Here is a 17,590-nt window from a genome sequence, read left to right as displayed (position 1 = left end):
GGGACAAAAAAACAATAATAATAACGTAGTCAACGGATATAACACACGAATTATTGAAACATAAAACAAAATAGTTAGTAGTTGTCGAATTAGAATATTATACTAGACGTAAATACGTGAAATATTTACATAGATGTGGATTATACTAACGGTTTCTTTCTGAGAAAAAAGGCCTGGAAAAATTCTGAAATAAAAATATAGTAAAAAGTCCAGGAAACCTAGTCCCTATCAGAAGTAAAGTATGTAAAGTATAATGCATAGTTAATAATGCAGAATCCTGATCTCAGCTATACATGTATAATATTACTATGTAATTTATTAATTAATAATTAATTTTAATTATTTAATTTAAATAGTTCTTACATTTATTTATATAATAATATGACAATTAACAATATTGTGCAGATTGTAGCTATACTTTTATTACATAATAATAATAGTATAACATGGTATACTTAATTTACTCGATAATTTTGTGCTATAGGCCTTTTCCCCCTAGATTCATGGTATTATTTTTATATTTGAGAGGTATCTTTTACCACTTTAACGCGTAACGATTTGTGAGCTATTGAATAACTCGCTTCAACACGAATTCAGTTTGGTAGTCTCGCGCGTGTGTAAAGCCGCTACTTTATTTAACATTCATACGATTTCTGGTCGAATTTTGTTTTTGCTCGAGTATCAGGTTTCTATTTGTACCTATTTATATTAATAATATATGACGTTATTGTTTCCATTGTCGATAAGTTACTGGTGATTGTATTTTCACCAATTTCAAGTCTTAGTATTATCCATATTGTAATATTGAACTTTTCTGCGCTGAGGTCAGAAACGGTATACTCAATATTCGGTGGAATTTGTGTAATTTGGATAGGTTTTCGTATGTAGGAGAGGGTATGATAAGGACCTCTCAATTGTACAATTGATATTTGTAGTTATACAGTATACACCATATGACGTTGCTAATGTGCATAATATTCGATCGCTCATCGCTCAGTTGTTTATATTTTAACAATATAATAAAATTAAAAATATATTTGTCCAATATAGTGTTTATTACGAATTAATATTATCACAGTTATCTATAGTTAGCATAGGAGATTTGGGTTTTTTGTATTATTTTGATAAAATACACAAAAACAATATTAAATAGATACATAAATGTAGTATGCATCGCTTTAAAAAAGTCACGGAGGGGGATACGATACCAAAATACTCCCCCCCTCCGTAATTACGTCAATGCTCGATAGTCAGTATATATTATAATATCTTATTTTAAATTATATACATAATAGGTATCATGGTATTAATATTATTATTGAATACATTTATCCGTATACATTAGCATTTGAAATTAAAAAAAGTTTTTATGATGTGATCGAGAGTATACTCATAGTTATAGTTAACTCAAACACACTCTTTTTTTACTGTTTATATTTTTAATTTTGTATCAAAAACTTCCTAAACATAACATAACTATGTATTATTTCCCCGTTAGGCTATACATATCGATGTATAATATTATACATTTCTACGGTTTTTGTGATAAATTTTGTCCGGACTCTACTTATATTAATAAAAATAAAAATGTTTTTCAAAATTTAAACAGTATTATATTTTAAATACATAATAATAGATAACAAACATTTTTAAAACTAAAATTATAAATAAATAATAAGTTATAGTTATTACAGCGAACATTATTTATATTATTGAATTTTATTTCCAAGCGTTCGTAGGTTTTGATGACGAAATGTTTACAGCTATTGCTTGGATGAACTTATGCAGATTATCGTCCTCTTTGTTCCATTCATTTATTTGTACCTTGTGTATTTGTGGGTTGAGGTTATTTAAGTTAGGTACCTTCAATAAAATTAAACGAAACGCAATTATAAAGTATATTTTTTAATGGCAAAAAACACTTTAAAATTCGTAGAAACTGTGCGTTTAGAAAATACTTACTTTCTTTTTAGCGCAACAGCCTGTATATTCTTTCCAAGCCCATAAATCCATTTGTGGTAGTATGTGTCCTTTACAAGCAACCCTGTTATTCCTAAAAATCCAATTAAAAAATGTTATCGGTATCCAAAAAAAAAGGAGGAAATTAAAAAAAATATATATTTATTAAAAAACAAAACATACTTTTGTTGTGACGGCAATTCCATAGCAAACGGTTGAATAGTTATAATATTATCGCTGTTATCACACAACACCCGCGATAATTTAACTTTTTTTATTTCTGTCAGTTGTTCTGAAAAATATGTATTCGTATAGTATAAATTGTAATAGTGCTATTTAAATATAAATAAATTAATGTTTGTTTATATCAGATTTATAGATTTGAAAACTACTAAACTGATTAACAACAAATTTTTTATAAATAATTCTCGAAAACAAAGGGACATTTTTTTTACATTTTTCAACCTTAATGTATTGTTATAAAATTATAATATAAATAAATATAAATTTAAATTTTGTTTTGGATCACATAAATCGAATAATTATTTTGTTTATGTAACTCAAATTACAGTCATTGGTTAAAGTAGTACAATACAAAAAAAATGATATAGGCTAGCTGTCTGCCATTTGTCGCCATAGGTTTTATTTTAAAATAAAAGTAAACTTTATTAATTATAATATACATTTTTGTTATTCAAGTGTAAGAAAAATAAAAGTTAATATCTGTATGTTTGTAGCTTATAAACTCAAAAAATACTTGACAATTGTTTATGAATATTTTAGAGACTATTTTTAGATATATCAGAAAAGTTTAGAAACTAGTTTAAATCACGTTAAAAAATAAACCAAGTGTCCAAATTACCTATCTCGGTCAAATTAGTTTACAAAGCGAAGTACACCAACGTTGATTTTCTTGTAAATTGATGTATACTAAAACCAAAATACAATAATATAGTATCGTATTTTATGCTCATTTTTTCGTTTTTTTTTCTGGACGAAGTCGGGTTACATACCTACAGCTGGTATTTATATAAAATGTCGTAAATAATGTACGTGCCGCATGACGTAATAAAATAAAGTGAAAATTATAGCGGTAATACAATAATATATAATAAGTACATAAAATGATAATAAGAAAAAAAGGCCACGGAAGAAATTGCCAAAATTTAGAAGCCACGTTAAAAAAGATACATTTTTTCTATTATTTTTAAATACATTAATACATACGTGTACTAATGCTTCTAACACACAATTCACTATTATTATTATTAGTGTTGACATTTTAATTGTAAAATATAGGTACCTACACCAAATTTATAACATTGAAATTTGAATTATTGGAGATAAAGATATGAGACTAAACATATTTACATATAATAGATTACGTGTAAACTTCACGTATTCAAGGAATTTCTCTGATAAAATGTCAACAAATAAAATCAATTGAATAAATATAACTGACATTTTCAGTTGTAGGTATGTAAAGTATAGATTTTTTTAAATGTAAAATACTTCAATGTCAAAAACTAAAGTTTCAGCGACTTGCGTAAGTAAAATGTCTTAGTTTTTATACAGGTGAATAAATAATCTACCTAAAAGGTTAAATATTACACGTTTTTAGTCATCCACTAGTCATATCTACAGTGTTTTTTATTTATTACAACTCCTTGGTTTTTAAATAAAATATTTTATATAGCTTACAAAATGGAATGTAATTAATTTATATAGATAAATAAGTCAGTTTTGTTTTTTGTGAGTTTTTTTCCCAGATTCCTTAATAATAACGTATAATAATAATATACACTGGACAAAATTACCTAACGTGAACGAGTTTGGCAGACCGGGATTCTCGTACCAAAACCGGTCGCCTTTTTTCAAATCACTGAATGTCTTGGCGATGATGCATCCGAACGTCGGTCCCACAATGCTATCGTCGATAGAGCGTTCCGACACACCCGCCGACCACAGGTCTACATCTTCAGGTGTCGTGTACAAATCGTAATACGCCTTCACCGTGGCGTTGCTGATGTCCGTCAACATCGAGCTCCACGACTTAATCGCCGGTAGTTTGCAGTATTGCCGCCAGGCTGAGTAGCTGGGTATCCCATGTTCCCGGGCTCGTTGTATATTGATGGAGGCCAAGTCTTTGCCATAATCGTTGGCAGGCTCCTGGAACAGGTGGTTGGTGACCTACGCCATCCATCCAATAAAACCGTGGTATTAGCCAACGCGGTCAGTGTTATCTTATATACTCGTATAATAATATAACAAAAGTAAACTAATATTTCATGTTAAGGCGGTATCTATCTCGTTTATGGCTATATCTTATTGTATTGTTTACATTATTATAGTTTGCAAGCATTGCCAATATAGATATATTAACCAGGTGGTTTGATATAGTTTTTATTTGCATATAAAAATAATTAAAAATGTATATATCATACATAATCATCATAAATATAACAATATATATATTTTGTATGAATAGTATATACTTGTAACTTGTATGTCTACAGCCTATATTGTTAATTATTCACTACGGTTATCATATAATGTTTAAGCGGGAATATTCTATTCAAAAATCTTGATTTTATCGTTATTTCTGGAAAATTACATAATTTTTGATCATCAATTAATCGATCAGCCAAAAAGATTTATCTTTACCATATACACGTCATTATCATAAATATTATTGATTACACTAAAATTATAGTTAAAAAATTGTATAACAAGCCACAAATCAGTATTTTAAGTAAATGTATAGATAAATAAATATATTATGTTTAGTTGATTATAACAAAACACAAAAATTATCTTATCTTATGAAAAAGTGGTTGTGATAAAAAAAAAACCTTGTTTTGTTTTTAATAGCTAGAATAATTCTAATATTTTATAATCGATAAGATTTAATAATTAGAAATAATCCTTTTGAAAAGAAAAAAATAGTTATCTCTAGAGATATTGATAGAAGAGTGAATAAAAAAAATATATAATAAATATATTCTGTACTCTAATATATATTATGTCATGATTTATTAAGTTAATGACATTATAATTATTCATTTTGATAATATTTAAATAAATTGCTCTTAAAAAAAAAAAAAAAAACATTCAACACATTATGTATTATATTATATATTATAAATAATGAGAATTTATCCATACCACAGCATAGAATATTCTTTAATGATATTTGTGTCAATATTTTTGAGTATATTTGTTATAATTTTACAAAAACGAATAATATGGTTTTAAAAAAGAAAAATGTATTAATTTGTATATGTTTTTTTATTATCCAATACTTTTACCAAGATGGAGCTATATATTAAAGTATCAATCTCCAAGGTCTAATAATGTACATTATGCTATAGAATATTTACAAATGATTAAATTAACAATATCATTGCTATGACACGTTTTGTGAAAAGATCTAATATAATTTTTAAATTGAAATTTTAAGCTTTAAAAGTAATTATATTTTACACTACTTAAAACGATGATATTGATAGTGATAGTGATTTAATTGTTTTAAAAACTATACACTTTATTAATATTACTTCTTAGCTCATTTATTTTATTTGTGAAATAGCAAAATATTAGAACTTACTTGAGACGTTACTGCGTCGTCCATGGCCTGGGACGCTTGGTTCACCATACCCAATAAATATTGGTCTAGCCAGCCGGGCTTGTGCAGGTCGTACGGTTGCTGGAACATTTCGCTAAATCGCCTGGAACCTAAGAACTTGTGAGCGGCGCTCCAACGTTCCATGGCATCAGGTAACAGCGAGTGACCGAATCGGAAAGCAGCAGCGCCAAACGCTGCTGGCACTGTGATGTCTGCATCTGGGTCATAACTATTGGAGAACCCTTGCGTTGTGAGCTCCAGACCGTACTTTTTCATTGTGAACTTGCCTAATAACTTCGGTAAGAACTCGTTGTAAGTAATATGCTGTATCATTGCACCGACGATTTTCCGTGATTCCTGTAAATATGCACACATCGGCACGAAACAAATATGAATTCTCGCAATAACAATAATTATAATATTTAATGAGCAGCTATCTTATACCATCAAGCGGGCCGTGGTATTTTAGATACTTGGGTCAATTTGTTTTTGAAATATTATTTTGTATTAGATTTTTGTAAGTTATGCAGTTTAACTTAACCTGACACACATAACTTATGGTGTGTTTTGAAAAAATGCTCATGTTTATCATGCATTTTAATGATAAATAATTAACATACTTAAAATAATATATATAACATACATTATCTTTAATATATAAATTAAATCTAAAAAGAAAATTGTTGAATGTCCATGCATTTTTAAGGTTAGGATGTTGTAGAATATTGAATGTTTTTTTTGGTAAGTTCATAATATAGCTAAGTAAGCTAGAAATTCGTTTCATTATTGAAGATTGAAAATTCGCTATTTTTATATTGCATATTTTAAAGATTTTAAAGATTATTACATATTTTAATATTTTGAAATTTATTAATTACATTATTGAGTTTATTTATAAATTTCTTAATACATCAATTTATTAATGTTTTTTCAAAGAATGTTTTCGATTTTGTTCAATAATTTTCGTCTATTGACTACGATAATTATATTTTATATGTTTATGGTCAGTGGATTTTTTTTTTATCTATTCATTGTTTCTGATAATAAATGCATGACAAAATATTTTTTGAAGTATATTTTTAAGCGTATTTTTTCTAAATATTAGCACATTTTTAAGGAAATATTACATAGTTTTTTAGAGCATAAAAATCTTAATTCTAGTAATAACTATACGCTATTAATAAAAAATTTCTATGAATAAATTTGGATATTTTTATTATTATAATCTTCGCACTTCTTCACTGTGAGAATAAAAAATGATAATTATTATTGTTTAAGATAGCTGAAGACGTAGTCTATTTATATTATATAATTACAAACAACATAAACAAAATAAAACTGTATTCTAAAATTGTTATAAAAAAAAAGATTTTAGATATAATAGGCTCATAATGAATAATGCAAAGAAATTTTATGATCATAGTATTAGGTATGTATTATTATATAACTAATGAACAAGTCCATTTAGAATTTTTTAAGGGGCCGCTAGAAATTATCGTGAAATATAGCCAGCAGTAAACGTATCCCGTATACACCTCTCTACTGAATCACAATAAATATATATAATAATTACAAGTGGTTGAATTTAAAATAATGTTTGTGAAATGTGTAAATATAATAAGCCTCAAACAGATTTCTGTATCGACTCTATGAAATTTACAAGTTTTTTATAACTTAACGTATTTTTTTACAATAGTTTTAATTTTTCACCAAGATCCATTACCTGATATAGCCGTTCATCGTCCCAGTGAGGATTGATCGCGCACAATTCGTTGGCTATTCGGTTGTGTTCTCGAGTGAAAATCGTATGGAGTACGCCCAAAGCCAGCTGTTCATTCACGCGATTATCGCCTATATGCATATAAATTTAACGATCGTTGTTGAAAGCATACAACCATAATCGTAATAAATTTCACATTCATTTTAGATTTAAATACGACAATCAATTAAATATATAAAAATTAATAATATATCATATTATACTAATATACCGGCTAAGAAACAATGAAGATCTGGGTGAGGCCTGATGCATCCATCGTCCGGTTGGTCTTTTTTTGGCGGTAGTATTGGTTTGAGCCTGTTACCCGCCAGTACCGGAACCATGGTTAACTTTCCACCCTCGAATGACCGGAGTTTATTCGCAAGTTTTTCGTTGGAGCCGTATACGAAGTTAGCATCGATAGGCGATGTTAATGCGTTTATTTGGACGCGAGGACCTACCAGTAATAATAAATAAAATAAATAAATAAGTAGATAATATTATTTACATTTTGAATATTAGCATTTTATGTTTATTTAAAATAAGTAGGTAATTATGATGATTGATTAATATAATTGGTTATAATATTTATAATATTGATGTCTTAGAAATGAACATTTAAATATTATTTGTATATTGTTAATATATAATAATCAAATTTAATTTAAAAATAATCTCATGTTGAAAACTGTATTCTATGAGTACAATATTACTATTATTTATATCACCACGATCAAACTTCTAATATTTCGTTTTGAGATTACATAATACGAGTATATACTTTTTATTTTTCTCCGCATTATGAATCTATGTGGATATGTATATTGACGTATTTGTCCGGATAAATGTTTAAGACACTGCGTCGTATTTTGAATTTTATTAACAATCTTATATAGATAAATATTAATATTAATAGATAATTTTTCTTGCTCGAAACCGAAAAATTAATTGTTGACTATCCTTCACACTCAATAATATTCATACACCTGCATCGACAGGCCGCTAAAACCCATATTCTCATTTCTGTACATTGAAATGAAGTGAGTTTAATTTAAACGAAACAATTTCGTGTCCTGATAAATTATAAGACGTACCTATAATAATAATATCAAGTGAGTTGTAAATGTATTAAATAATATTTTGACATGCAAAACACTTTCAGTTTAGAAAACTGAATATTACAATACGCACCTACATAACTAACTCGTATACGAGTTGTCGGAGAGTCAGGCGCTCATTAACAACCACTGATTTTTGGAACTGTAAAGAAAATAACTAATGATTTCATACCGTGAAATATTGAATCAAATAATTAGGATCACCAGATAATAACGAATATAATATAATATGTAGAGCGATTCACAAAGCATGTCTACCTCCTTTTTCTTTTTAAGTAATGGCTGTAAAAATCAGTTTTTTTTGAAATTTTTAAATATAAATATATAAAAACTATTATTTTTATTTAATATTCATATTCAAAAACATGGATATCTAACAATAATAATAAGTAATAAAAATAATAAGTAGAGTTTTGGAATTACAGTAAATTCTAAAGTCGTGCAATAACGATTCGTCCGCATCGACTGTCATATTATCGTCTGTATATAAAAATGAGACGCACGTAAGACATGCTCAGCTCAAAAAATATGTATGTTTCTTCTTAGAAATAAATGTAGAATAACACCTGAGAAATTTTAAGCCCAAATATAGCACATAATATTTTCCGAATACACTGACATTTAAATAATATCAGTTTGGTATATTTTATAAAGGTAAGTGGATCGATAAAAATTTATTGACAGTCGGTTAGTGAGGTAAGTTATTCCAGTAGCATCGAATAATAATAATATTCTCTAACAACCGTCGACTTTAGTGCGCAGGTGGTACGATTTTATTTGCCATATTATTGTGGAACGACGGACGAAACGATTAACGACCGGAGGCGCTCCTCGAAGAGACCGCGTACGATTGCCAATCCCTTTCCACATCGGACAGGGGGAGGGGGTGGAAAAAAACCGATTTGTTCTCGTCGTAGGGGTTTGGTCGGTGAGCGGACGAGCGAGAGGGAGTCCTCGATCGTTCTCTTTTGCACCCTTCTCCTCTCAATCGGTCGCTCTCTCTCACACACTTCCCGTCCCGCTCGTTCTGCAGAGCTAACAGCGGTGACGTCACGACGGACGCGAAAAAAAGCGTAAATAAAATCTATCGGTCCAGAAAATTAATAACGACGCCGACGACAACGGAAAGGGAAGACGCACGGTCGGCAACGGCTGCGCGCGTCGTCGTCTTGCGTCCGCGTCCGCTTGCGTTTGCGTGTTTAAGAAATGCGAGTAAATGAATGTTGCACCATCGCAAAACACCGCTGAAAGGGCGTCTTGGTCTACTAGGGTCGTAGCGGCGGGTCCGTTTGGCGAATTCACTGCGATTGCACGTCATTGGTAATAAGCCGACCGTGAATGAGGGACCGTCGCCGCACACACGCCAAAAGGGACTGCATCCGCCCGTCTGCAACAGGGGTCCATGTGCCGACGGCCACCGGGACGGTTTGGCGCGGCCGTCGCCGATAGCCGAACCCTGCGAAAAGGTCTCCGGTACCAGGATCCCAGTCGGCGGCCGCGCGAGGGCTGCTGCGCAAGGGTTGCAGTTCAGTTCGCACTACCCGCCTGCTGTGGTGTGCGCGTGCATATTGTCATACTGTGTGCGTGTCAGTTACGGTTTTAGCGGGCATCGCCCGTTTGAGCGCACGCGGGTACCTATTTTACTTCGAAATTATTGCATGTTATTTGAGTACAATTTTTTGATCCATTTGAGCACCACTGACCTTTACATTCCTTAAGATTATCATAATAATTGATTTGTCCTAGATGTTCGCAGTCTATTTGAGCATGGATTGTTACTGACTTGTATGTAAAATATGAATTGTTTTAAAAAGGAAAAAAATTATTAGGCAATCGTTTTCTTAACTCAGTTTTGTGTGTAGGTATATATTATAAATTACTTTTTCTTTTAATTTTACTATCGTTCATAAAATATATTATTTTATTAGATAGTTCTAATTAATCGATACTTGTATCCACCATCTAATGAATGTTTTTTCTGTAGCTAAATATTATTGATTTTACATTCATTACGAACTTACAAGAGATGCAGTAACGATAATAAAATAAATTTTTTAAAGTAAACTTATTATAGTAAGACAAGAATTGTACCTACGCATGTTGCTTGTTCAAATTGTACAACGTAAGTCATATAATTCGTTTATCATACATTTAAGGCTCTATAATTATAAATTAATTTAAACATTTTTTAATCGCGATCGTTTAGAAATGTACTTTTATACTTGAATAAAACAATTATCCGACATAGAGTGCTCAAATTGGTCATTGAAATCGCGCTCAAACGTTTAACTCCCATTTTAAAATATATTTTAACTAAAAAGATAAAATATTAAATATACTATATTAATTAATAGGTACATTAAAACAGCTATAGCTGTTATATCCATAGATATAGGTATAATATGTTTATCAGGTTTATCTATTCTTGGACAATGATGAAAATAAAATAAGCCAGTCATGACTTAATTACTTCAGCTGTTACCTAAAGTAGTAGTGAGATAACACCTAACAATAAAAACGCAAATTACAACCTATACAAGATGAAATAAATATAAAATAAAGTAGGTACCCACAGATCAAATTTACATTTAATTACTAAAACGAGCAATAAGTAATAAAATTAATAAATTTTAATTAACAACGGTCAAGTTAATAACTAAATGTGTAGGTATCTATAATGTGATGTTATAAACGCACTCCATTAATGCCTACTGAGTATTGAGGATTTTTACTGGCAATAGCAGATGTTAAGAATGATATTTCTGTACTTTACGGACATCGCGCTGCACCGATAAGCGACTGGTTGTGGTTATTATCGCTTCTGGTGATGCTTTACGCATGCGTTTTTAAAATTGTTTAATGAGTGTGAGTAAGTACTGAGAACGCATTAATTAAGGCTAGAGTGGCTGTCAACTCTGTTGAACTTCAAGTCCCCGATCGGTCGGTGCGGTAATAGTTACTATAATAACACTATACCTAATTAGAAAAATTTTATTGTTTTGAATCAAGAGTTTACAATATATATTACGTATTATAACTTAATAAATAATAAATAAAAGTATCCAAATTCAAAGCAGTACTTAAACTATAAAAATAATTTAAATTTATGAAAATTACAAATGAAACTATATCTCACTTCTTCTACAAAAAAAAAAAAAATCGCACTTGTGTTTATATAAGTGTATGTGTGTTTATAGATATTAGATACACAACCGACGACCCTTGATTTCATCGTTCTTTGACCGTTGTAATTGTTTTAAGAAACATATTGCAATACGCTTCCTAATTTTGTTTCCAATGAGCGCAGTTTTTATCAGCTACATCCAGTGAGTTAATAAAAAATAATTTTATTATTGTAATAATATAATATAAAATTCATATTTTGTTATGAGGCCTTTTTTATCGACTTTATCTATGTGTTTTATTATTGCCGATAATGCCGATCAAACTAGATAATCGTCATTATTTTAATTATTACACCCGTCCTTTTATTTTATATTTTATAGCGAAACAATCGTTCGAAGTTAAACGATAGCCAAAAAGTATTTGTTTAAATGAGTACTGAAAAATAAGCCGTATAAATCGAAAATAAACTTCACTAATATTCGCATATTATATGCAAACACATGCGGTTTATAAGTAAATTATAACGTTTATTTTACGTTACCATGGTATAAAATGGCATGATAATAGTTGCGGATAAAGATAATTAATTAATTTAATAATAAGTACCTATTTTCACATGCCATAAAATATAAGAACCCTACGAATATTATTACTATTGTATATTATATTAAATCAATTATTACCTAGAGGACAATCAGTATTGACACCAGCTAGCGATCTTATCATGTCGATGCATCTTTGGCGATGATTGCCCACGAAAAACTGATCATCAATTGGCACGTTGATTGGTATACAATACGGATTGTTAGCTCCTGAACAACATTTTATCTCTTGTCTGGTGATAGGGTCTATTGTATGCATACACATTTTCGTATAGTTTAATAATTCGTAAAATTGTGCACACATTTAAATCGTGAATATACCTTTAGTTTCCGCGGTGAGAGTGAGATCGTGATCGACGAGTTGTCCAAAGGCGGCAAATAAAAACGTTATATCAGTGCGATGGGGTCTAGCTATGTCTTTATGTACACGAGCCGAAACGGACCTAGGATTGGGTAACGGAAATCCGGTTACGCTTGTCCTTATCGAACTGATACCTGAATACGGAAAAATTTGTTAATAATAATAATAATATTTTTTTTATCTGATTTGCATCTACTACTAAGCTGAATCAATCAATTAATTTATCTTGACTATAAAAATATAGATATTATATTTAACTGCTGGTTAAATTTTAACCAAAATTAGAAATTTATTTAAACATCAACTAGTAATATTTACTGGAAATTTTTAACACAATTTATCAATAAAAACTCACCATCACCATAATCGGGTGGTAAAAGTCTTTTAAAAGGTAATTTCGCAGCGCCCCAATGTGGATGAACAAAATTATTACATCTTCCGTCGATTGAACGGAATTCGATTCCATCTCCGCAATCATTACCCGGATATGATTTTAATTCTTTCGGACAATATGCTCCAATTTCAGTGTTTTCCGTATTTATAATTGGTAATATACTTCGTACTTGGTCTTTTGTTAGTCCAAACCTAAACAAAAAGTTATATTTTTAAAATTTTTAAAATTAATGACTACAGTATAGAAAGTGATTTCTTGGTAAATTATGTTCCTAATTTTTTATTTTGAGGTTGAATTAATTCAAATTTTGATTTCAGGAACTTTTGAGTATACTTAAAAATTTCGTGACCTTAGGAGTCGCTTATGGCAATAGAAACTTTTTTCCAATTAAAACCAATCTTTTTTTATTGTAATAATTATTAAGTAGATAATTTTTTTTAAATATTGTTGTATCTAGATATAAATTCAAATGAGTAGCTTCTGAGTTATTAAAACTTATATACTAAGAATAAAATAGGTTTAAAAAATATTTCGCAAAAACATTAACTATACATAGTACCAGATTTAATATTAATCTTACTTGGAAATATTTTACCAAATTTACATTAACCTTGTTCAATATCCTTTGTAACAAAGTTAAATAAATCAACAAATACTCGTATTAATTTAGATTTAGATATATACCAAAATTTAAAATAAACTTTTATGGTTAACAATTTAGAAAAAAAGGATTTGAATAAATAATTTTTAGTCTCAAAAAAAGACTTAAAATTTCAATTAATTTAAAAAAAAATGTACTAGAATGTTTTTTAATGAAAATATGGATAAACATACTTACATATTTAAAGGAAACATTTTGTATAATAAATATTAATTTGTTAATATTAGAATTAGAATTATGATAAAAATACTATAGATATTTATTATACTATTTACTAGTATAATAATACTTATCTATTATTAATTTTAAGTAAATGTTTACTACTTATTTAATTTAGGATAATATTATAGCAATGGTGTATTATACATTAATATAATAATATTAAATTAAAGATAATTAATAATATAATAACTTATTGTAAAATATTGACAATTATTTATCATAAATTAATAATTAATTATAAGCAATAATAAATACTGACCATTCGCATAAAATTCTCGTTGTTTCTTGAATTACATTGCCAAAATTATCTAACTGAATATCCGTTAGATCGTTGGTTCCCGGTTCTATGCCTAATACTCCTCTACATGCTTCATGGAAAGCTTCGGAAACATTGGCATACGAAATACATTTTTCTCCATAACCAGTTGGTCTGTAATAAAATTATGTTATATTAAAATCATAACTTAAATCATTGCTGATCATATAAAAAAAAATATGTAATATTTTATAAAACCTTATATAACATAAATAAGTATTTAAACTTTAAAACAAAATTAATATTAAAATGATATAATTGTAAATTTGTAAACTTAATATATTTAATTTAATTTCTGAGTAGATTAAAATCACTTAACAATTAGATGAAAATGTGATGAAAAAATAAATCAAATGCAAAAGTTACTATGTAAAATCAATAGTTAAATATTCAATGTAGGTACTTAATTTATAGTAATAATAAAAAAAAGCTCCGAATTTCTCAAAGAACTTTCTCTTTCTTGTCTCAAGTTTGAAAGAAAATTTCTAACTCTCCTTACTCTTAACGATCATTTGATAATATATGCATACGGAAATCTCCAAAAAAATCTCTATTGTCTTAGATAACTGCAGATAAGTACAATGTATAAAACAGTACCAATTTGTTATTATTTTCGAATTTAATTGTTGTTAATCGATTTTGTTTTGAAATTAAACGGGATGAGTTTGCAGTTTTTTCTTAAATACATTTAGCGAAATCACAACAGATCAATGTCTCAAGGGGTTCCCAATAAGTGAAATTCACTTAAACTTTCTCCCATTTGATAATTTTTTGTATAATCAATACACTTACATTAAATATTTGTTTTTTAAAAAAGTTACATGTTATATATGACCATAATGATCAGCATGAGATAATATTTGCATCAATTGAGAAAAACATAATTTTATTTATTGAATAATCAATACAAATTTTATAATAATATATTGATATTCATATAATAATACAATAATAGTAATAATTGAACGTTTATAATGAAGACAATAATGTCTTGAAAGTTTTTTAAAAGAGTATTTAAAGTTCCTCTGAGCTTTATTTTAGTATATTTTAAATGGTTTTTCGATAACATCTTTTTATAGAAATTAATCCTATATAAAAGATATACACAAGAAAAAAAAGAAGACTTAGTAAATATATGTGCGTAATAAAATAGCATAATTATAATTTAATTAGTGAAACTAGATAATCGTTATTTTTAACTATAACTTTAAATTTATATTTTCGTGTTAAGGTTGGTCTATTAAGAAAATTTTTGTTGTAAAGATTATTTATTATTATAATGTAAAGTATATTAAACTCATTATTATTTTTTTTTATGTATATTATAATCTCAGTAACTGTGGCTTTGAATTTTAGATAACATAATTTAAAATATAACGTTTTTTTTTTAATGTTTATTTGTTTGAAAGTATCTCTTATGAGATAAAAACTCGTTAAACCGTAGTTTACATTTAAAAAAGTATGAAATAAAACAATGAATATTATTAAATAATGTATATTTAGTCAGCTAAATTCTAAAATGCATCGTATTATTATTACTCACTTTATTTTATTATAAATATAAATAAAAGTTATAATAATTTTTAAGAAACTAAACTTTTATTATTTTAAATGAAGATTGATAAATATAGTTTAAAAAAACAAAAATGTATGAATAGTAAATCATATTGAATGATACATGATTATGTATTGATTAGAGTTAATTAATGTTACAATAATACAGTTCAAAAAACATATGAATAATATACGAGTATAAAATAAAATCTGTCTTAAAAAACTTGTTTCGTGTTAAAAAACCATGTTTATACCTATTAATAGCTTTATTTAATATTATTATATACGGTAAAATAGCTATCTAGTATTATAAGAAAATAATAATTCAAACATCATTTAAATTTTATTTAATATTTAAATAAAGATCTAAATAAATTTACATTTTATTTTTGCATAATTAAAATATGAAATTGGTTATTAAAAAAATTTGGATGATATAACTATTTACAATAATTTTATAATTTTATCGTAGAAATTTATTTCAGAAAATCAAGCAGGTAATGTTAACCGCATTATAAAATCATGTGGTATGTTAATTTATCTTTAGTCGGGTTAAAAACTTAGAAAATGTTTCATACTTACGATATATATTTAAAGTGTTTTAGAGGCAAAGCGCAGTCTTCGTTGTCTGATCTCCAAGCATATCCCTGAGGCAACAGGGCCGACAAAAAAACGAGCCACGATAAAGAAGTTCTAAAATAAAATCACATTCATATTTTATTACACTTAAATAAAAAACAACCATGTTCACCATCCGTGATCTTGTTGACGGAACTTACCTCATTTTGCAGGGGCTATGGCACGTGTGATGATTAGTACGTTGGGTCAGAGTCTTTTATAAAAGGTGTCCCCGCTGCCATGGGACGCCATACGGAGAGGCGGCCCGAACGAAAGTCGATTTCGTTTTCAACATGTTGTTTGCTTAATTTATTTATAAGACATACACCAATCATCGTGTAGGTGCTGAAATAAATGACGTTTCAAGTCACGCTTTGAGAAACCACAAATACGAGCCGACACATACTAGATCGCTGTAAGTATATATTTTTGATTTTTATACATATAAATAAAGTCAAACTTTTGATTTGGAAGTTTTATTAAACGCTTGTAGCTTATTTACTATAGAACAATACTATTTTATAATCGAAATTTATAGTTGATAAATTGTATTATAATGCAACATTATATTATATAATATGATGATAGGTATAATGCCAATAGTCATCACTCATTAGTCATCAATAATTAAAATTAAATTGATAAATCTGTAATTATAGTATATTTACCATTCTTAAGTTACATACAGTATGTTTTAAATTAAATATTTCATAAATGAAAGAAGATGGTTCAAAAACGTAAGCACAATATTACATGTGATTTCTTAGAATTTCATTGTATACGATCGAATACATATTTCAAAAAATAACTTTCTTATTATATTAGTTATTGTGTTTTTATTCTAGTCAATATGACATTATTTATGGTATCACTGTATTAGTTGAAATATAACCATCCAGCTGCTTAATAGTGATACACAAACATTTTTTATCCAAAACAAAAGTTATATTTTCTAATTTAAAAAATCTATATTCTTATACCTGCATATTTTGTACTCTAAATAACAAATATTTATTCATTAAATACATAAAGCATATTAAAGCATTTAAAGAAATAATTAAAAATATAAGTTATTCTCAAAAATAATTAATGAATTATATGTATTAACAAATTAAATTTTACATAATAATAATGCATATAAATACAAAAGTATTTTGCTCATTGTAATTATTGTGTACAGATTGTAAATTTTCTTTCTCAATAAAAATAAAATAAATACTAACTAATAATTTATAAAAATCAATTTTTATTCTGTGAAAGTCTTAACTGATTAAC

General features: G+C 27.8%; 1 protein-coding gene across 1 annotated transcript; it reads right to left on the bottom strand.

Annotated features, from left to right (window-relative positions):
• Positions 1-1,664: 1,664 nt before the first annotated feature.
• LOC112591735 (chorion peroxidase-like) lies at positions 1,665-16,583 on the bottom strand. The gene is made up of 13 exons (XM_025335649.1): positions 16,477-16,583; positions 16,280-16,390; positions 14,087-14,257; positions 12,906-13,135; positions 12,511-12,684; positions 12,271-12,435; positions 7,576-7,800; positions 7,308-7,435; positions 5,567-5,941; positions 3,777-4,149; positions 2,143-2,251; positions 1,963-2,053; positions 1,665-1,863 (listed from the first exon to the last, which is right to left on the bottom strand). Exons 1-13 carry the CDS (start codon positions 16,479-16,481, stop codon positions 1,720-1,722), a joined length of 2,301 nt encoding a protein of 766 aa, XP_025191434.1. The 5' UTR covers positions 16,482-16,583; the 3' UTR covers positions 1,665-1,719.
• Positions 16,584-17,590: the final 1,007 nt, after the last annotated feature.

The sequence above is a fragment of the Melanaphis sacchari genome, unplaced genomic scaffold (assembly GCF_002803265.2).
Source record: "Melanaphis sacchari strain LSU unplaced genomic scaffold, SCAv2.0 Contig141_pilon_pilon, whole genome shotgun sequence".
NCBI lineage: Eukaryota > Metazoa > Arthropoda > Insecta > Hemiptera > Aphididae > Melanaphis > Melanaphis sacchari.
The sequence above is the reverse complement of the archived record's forward strand: the minus strand, read 5'-3'. Positions and strand labels throughout refer to the sequence as shown.

Excerpts from the sequence above, each read along its gene's own strand:
- LOC112591735 (XM_025335649.1), bottom strand. Across the intron at positions 14,258-16,279 it reads AAACACTTTAAATATATATC|ACCAACTGGTTATGGAGAAA; the intron begins GTAAGTATGAAA and ends ATTTTATTACAG. Across the intron at positions 13,136-14,086 it reads ACGAGAATTTTATGCGAATG|GTTTGGACTAACAAAAGACC; the intron begins GTCAGTATTTAT and ends CTTTTTGTTTAG.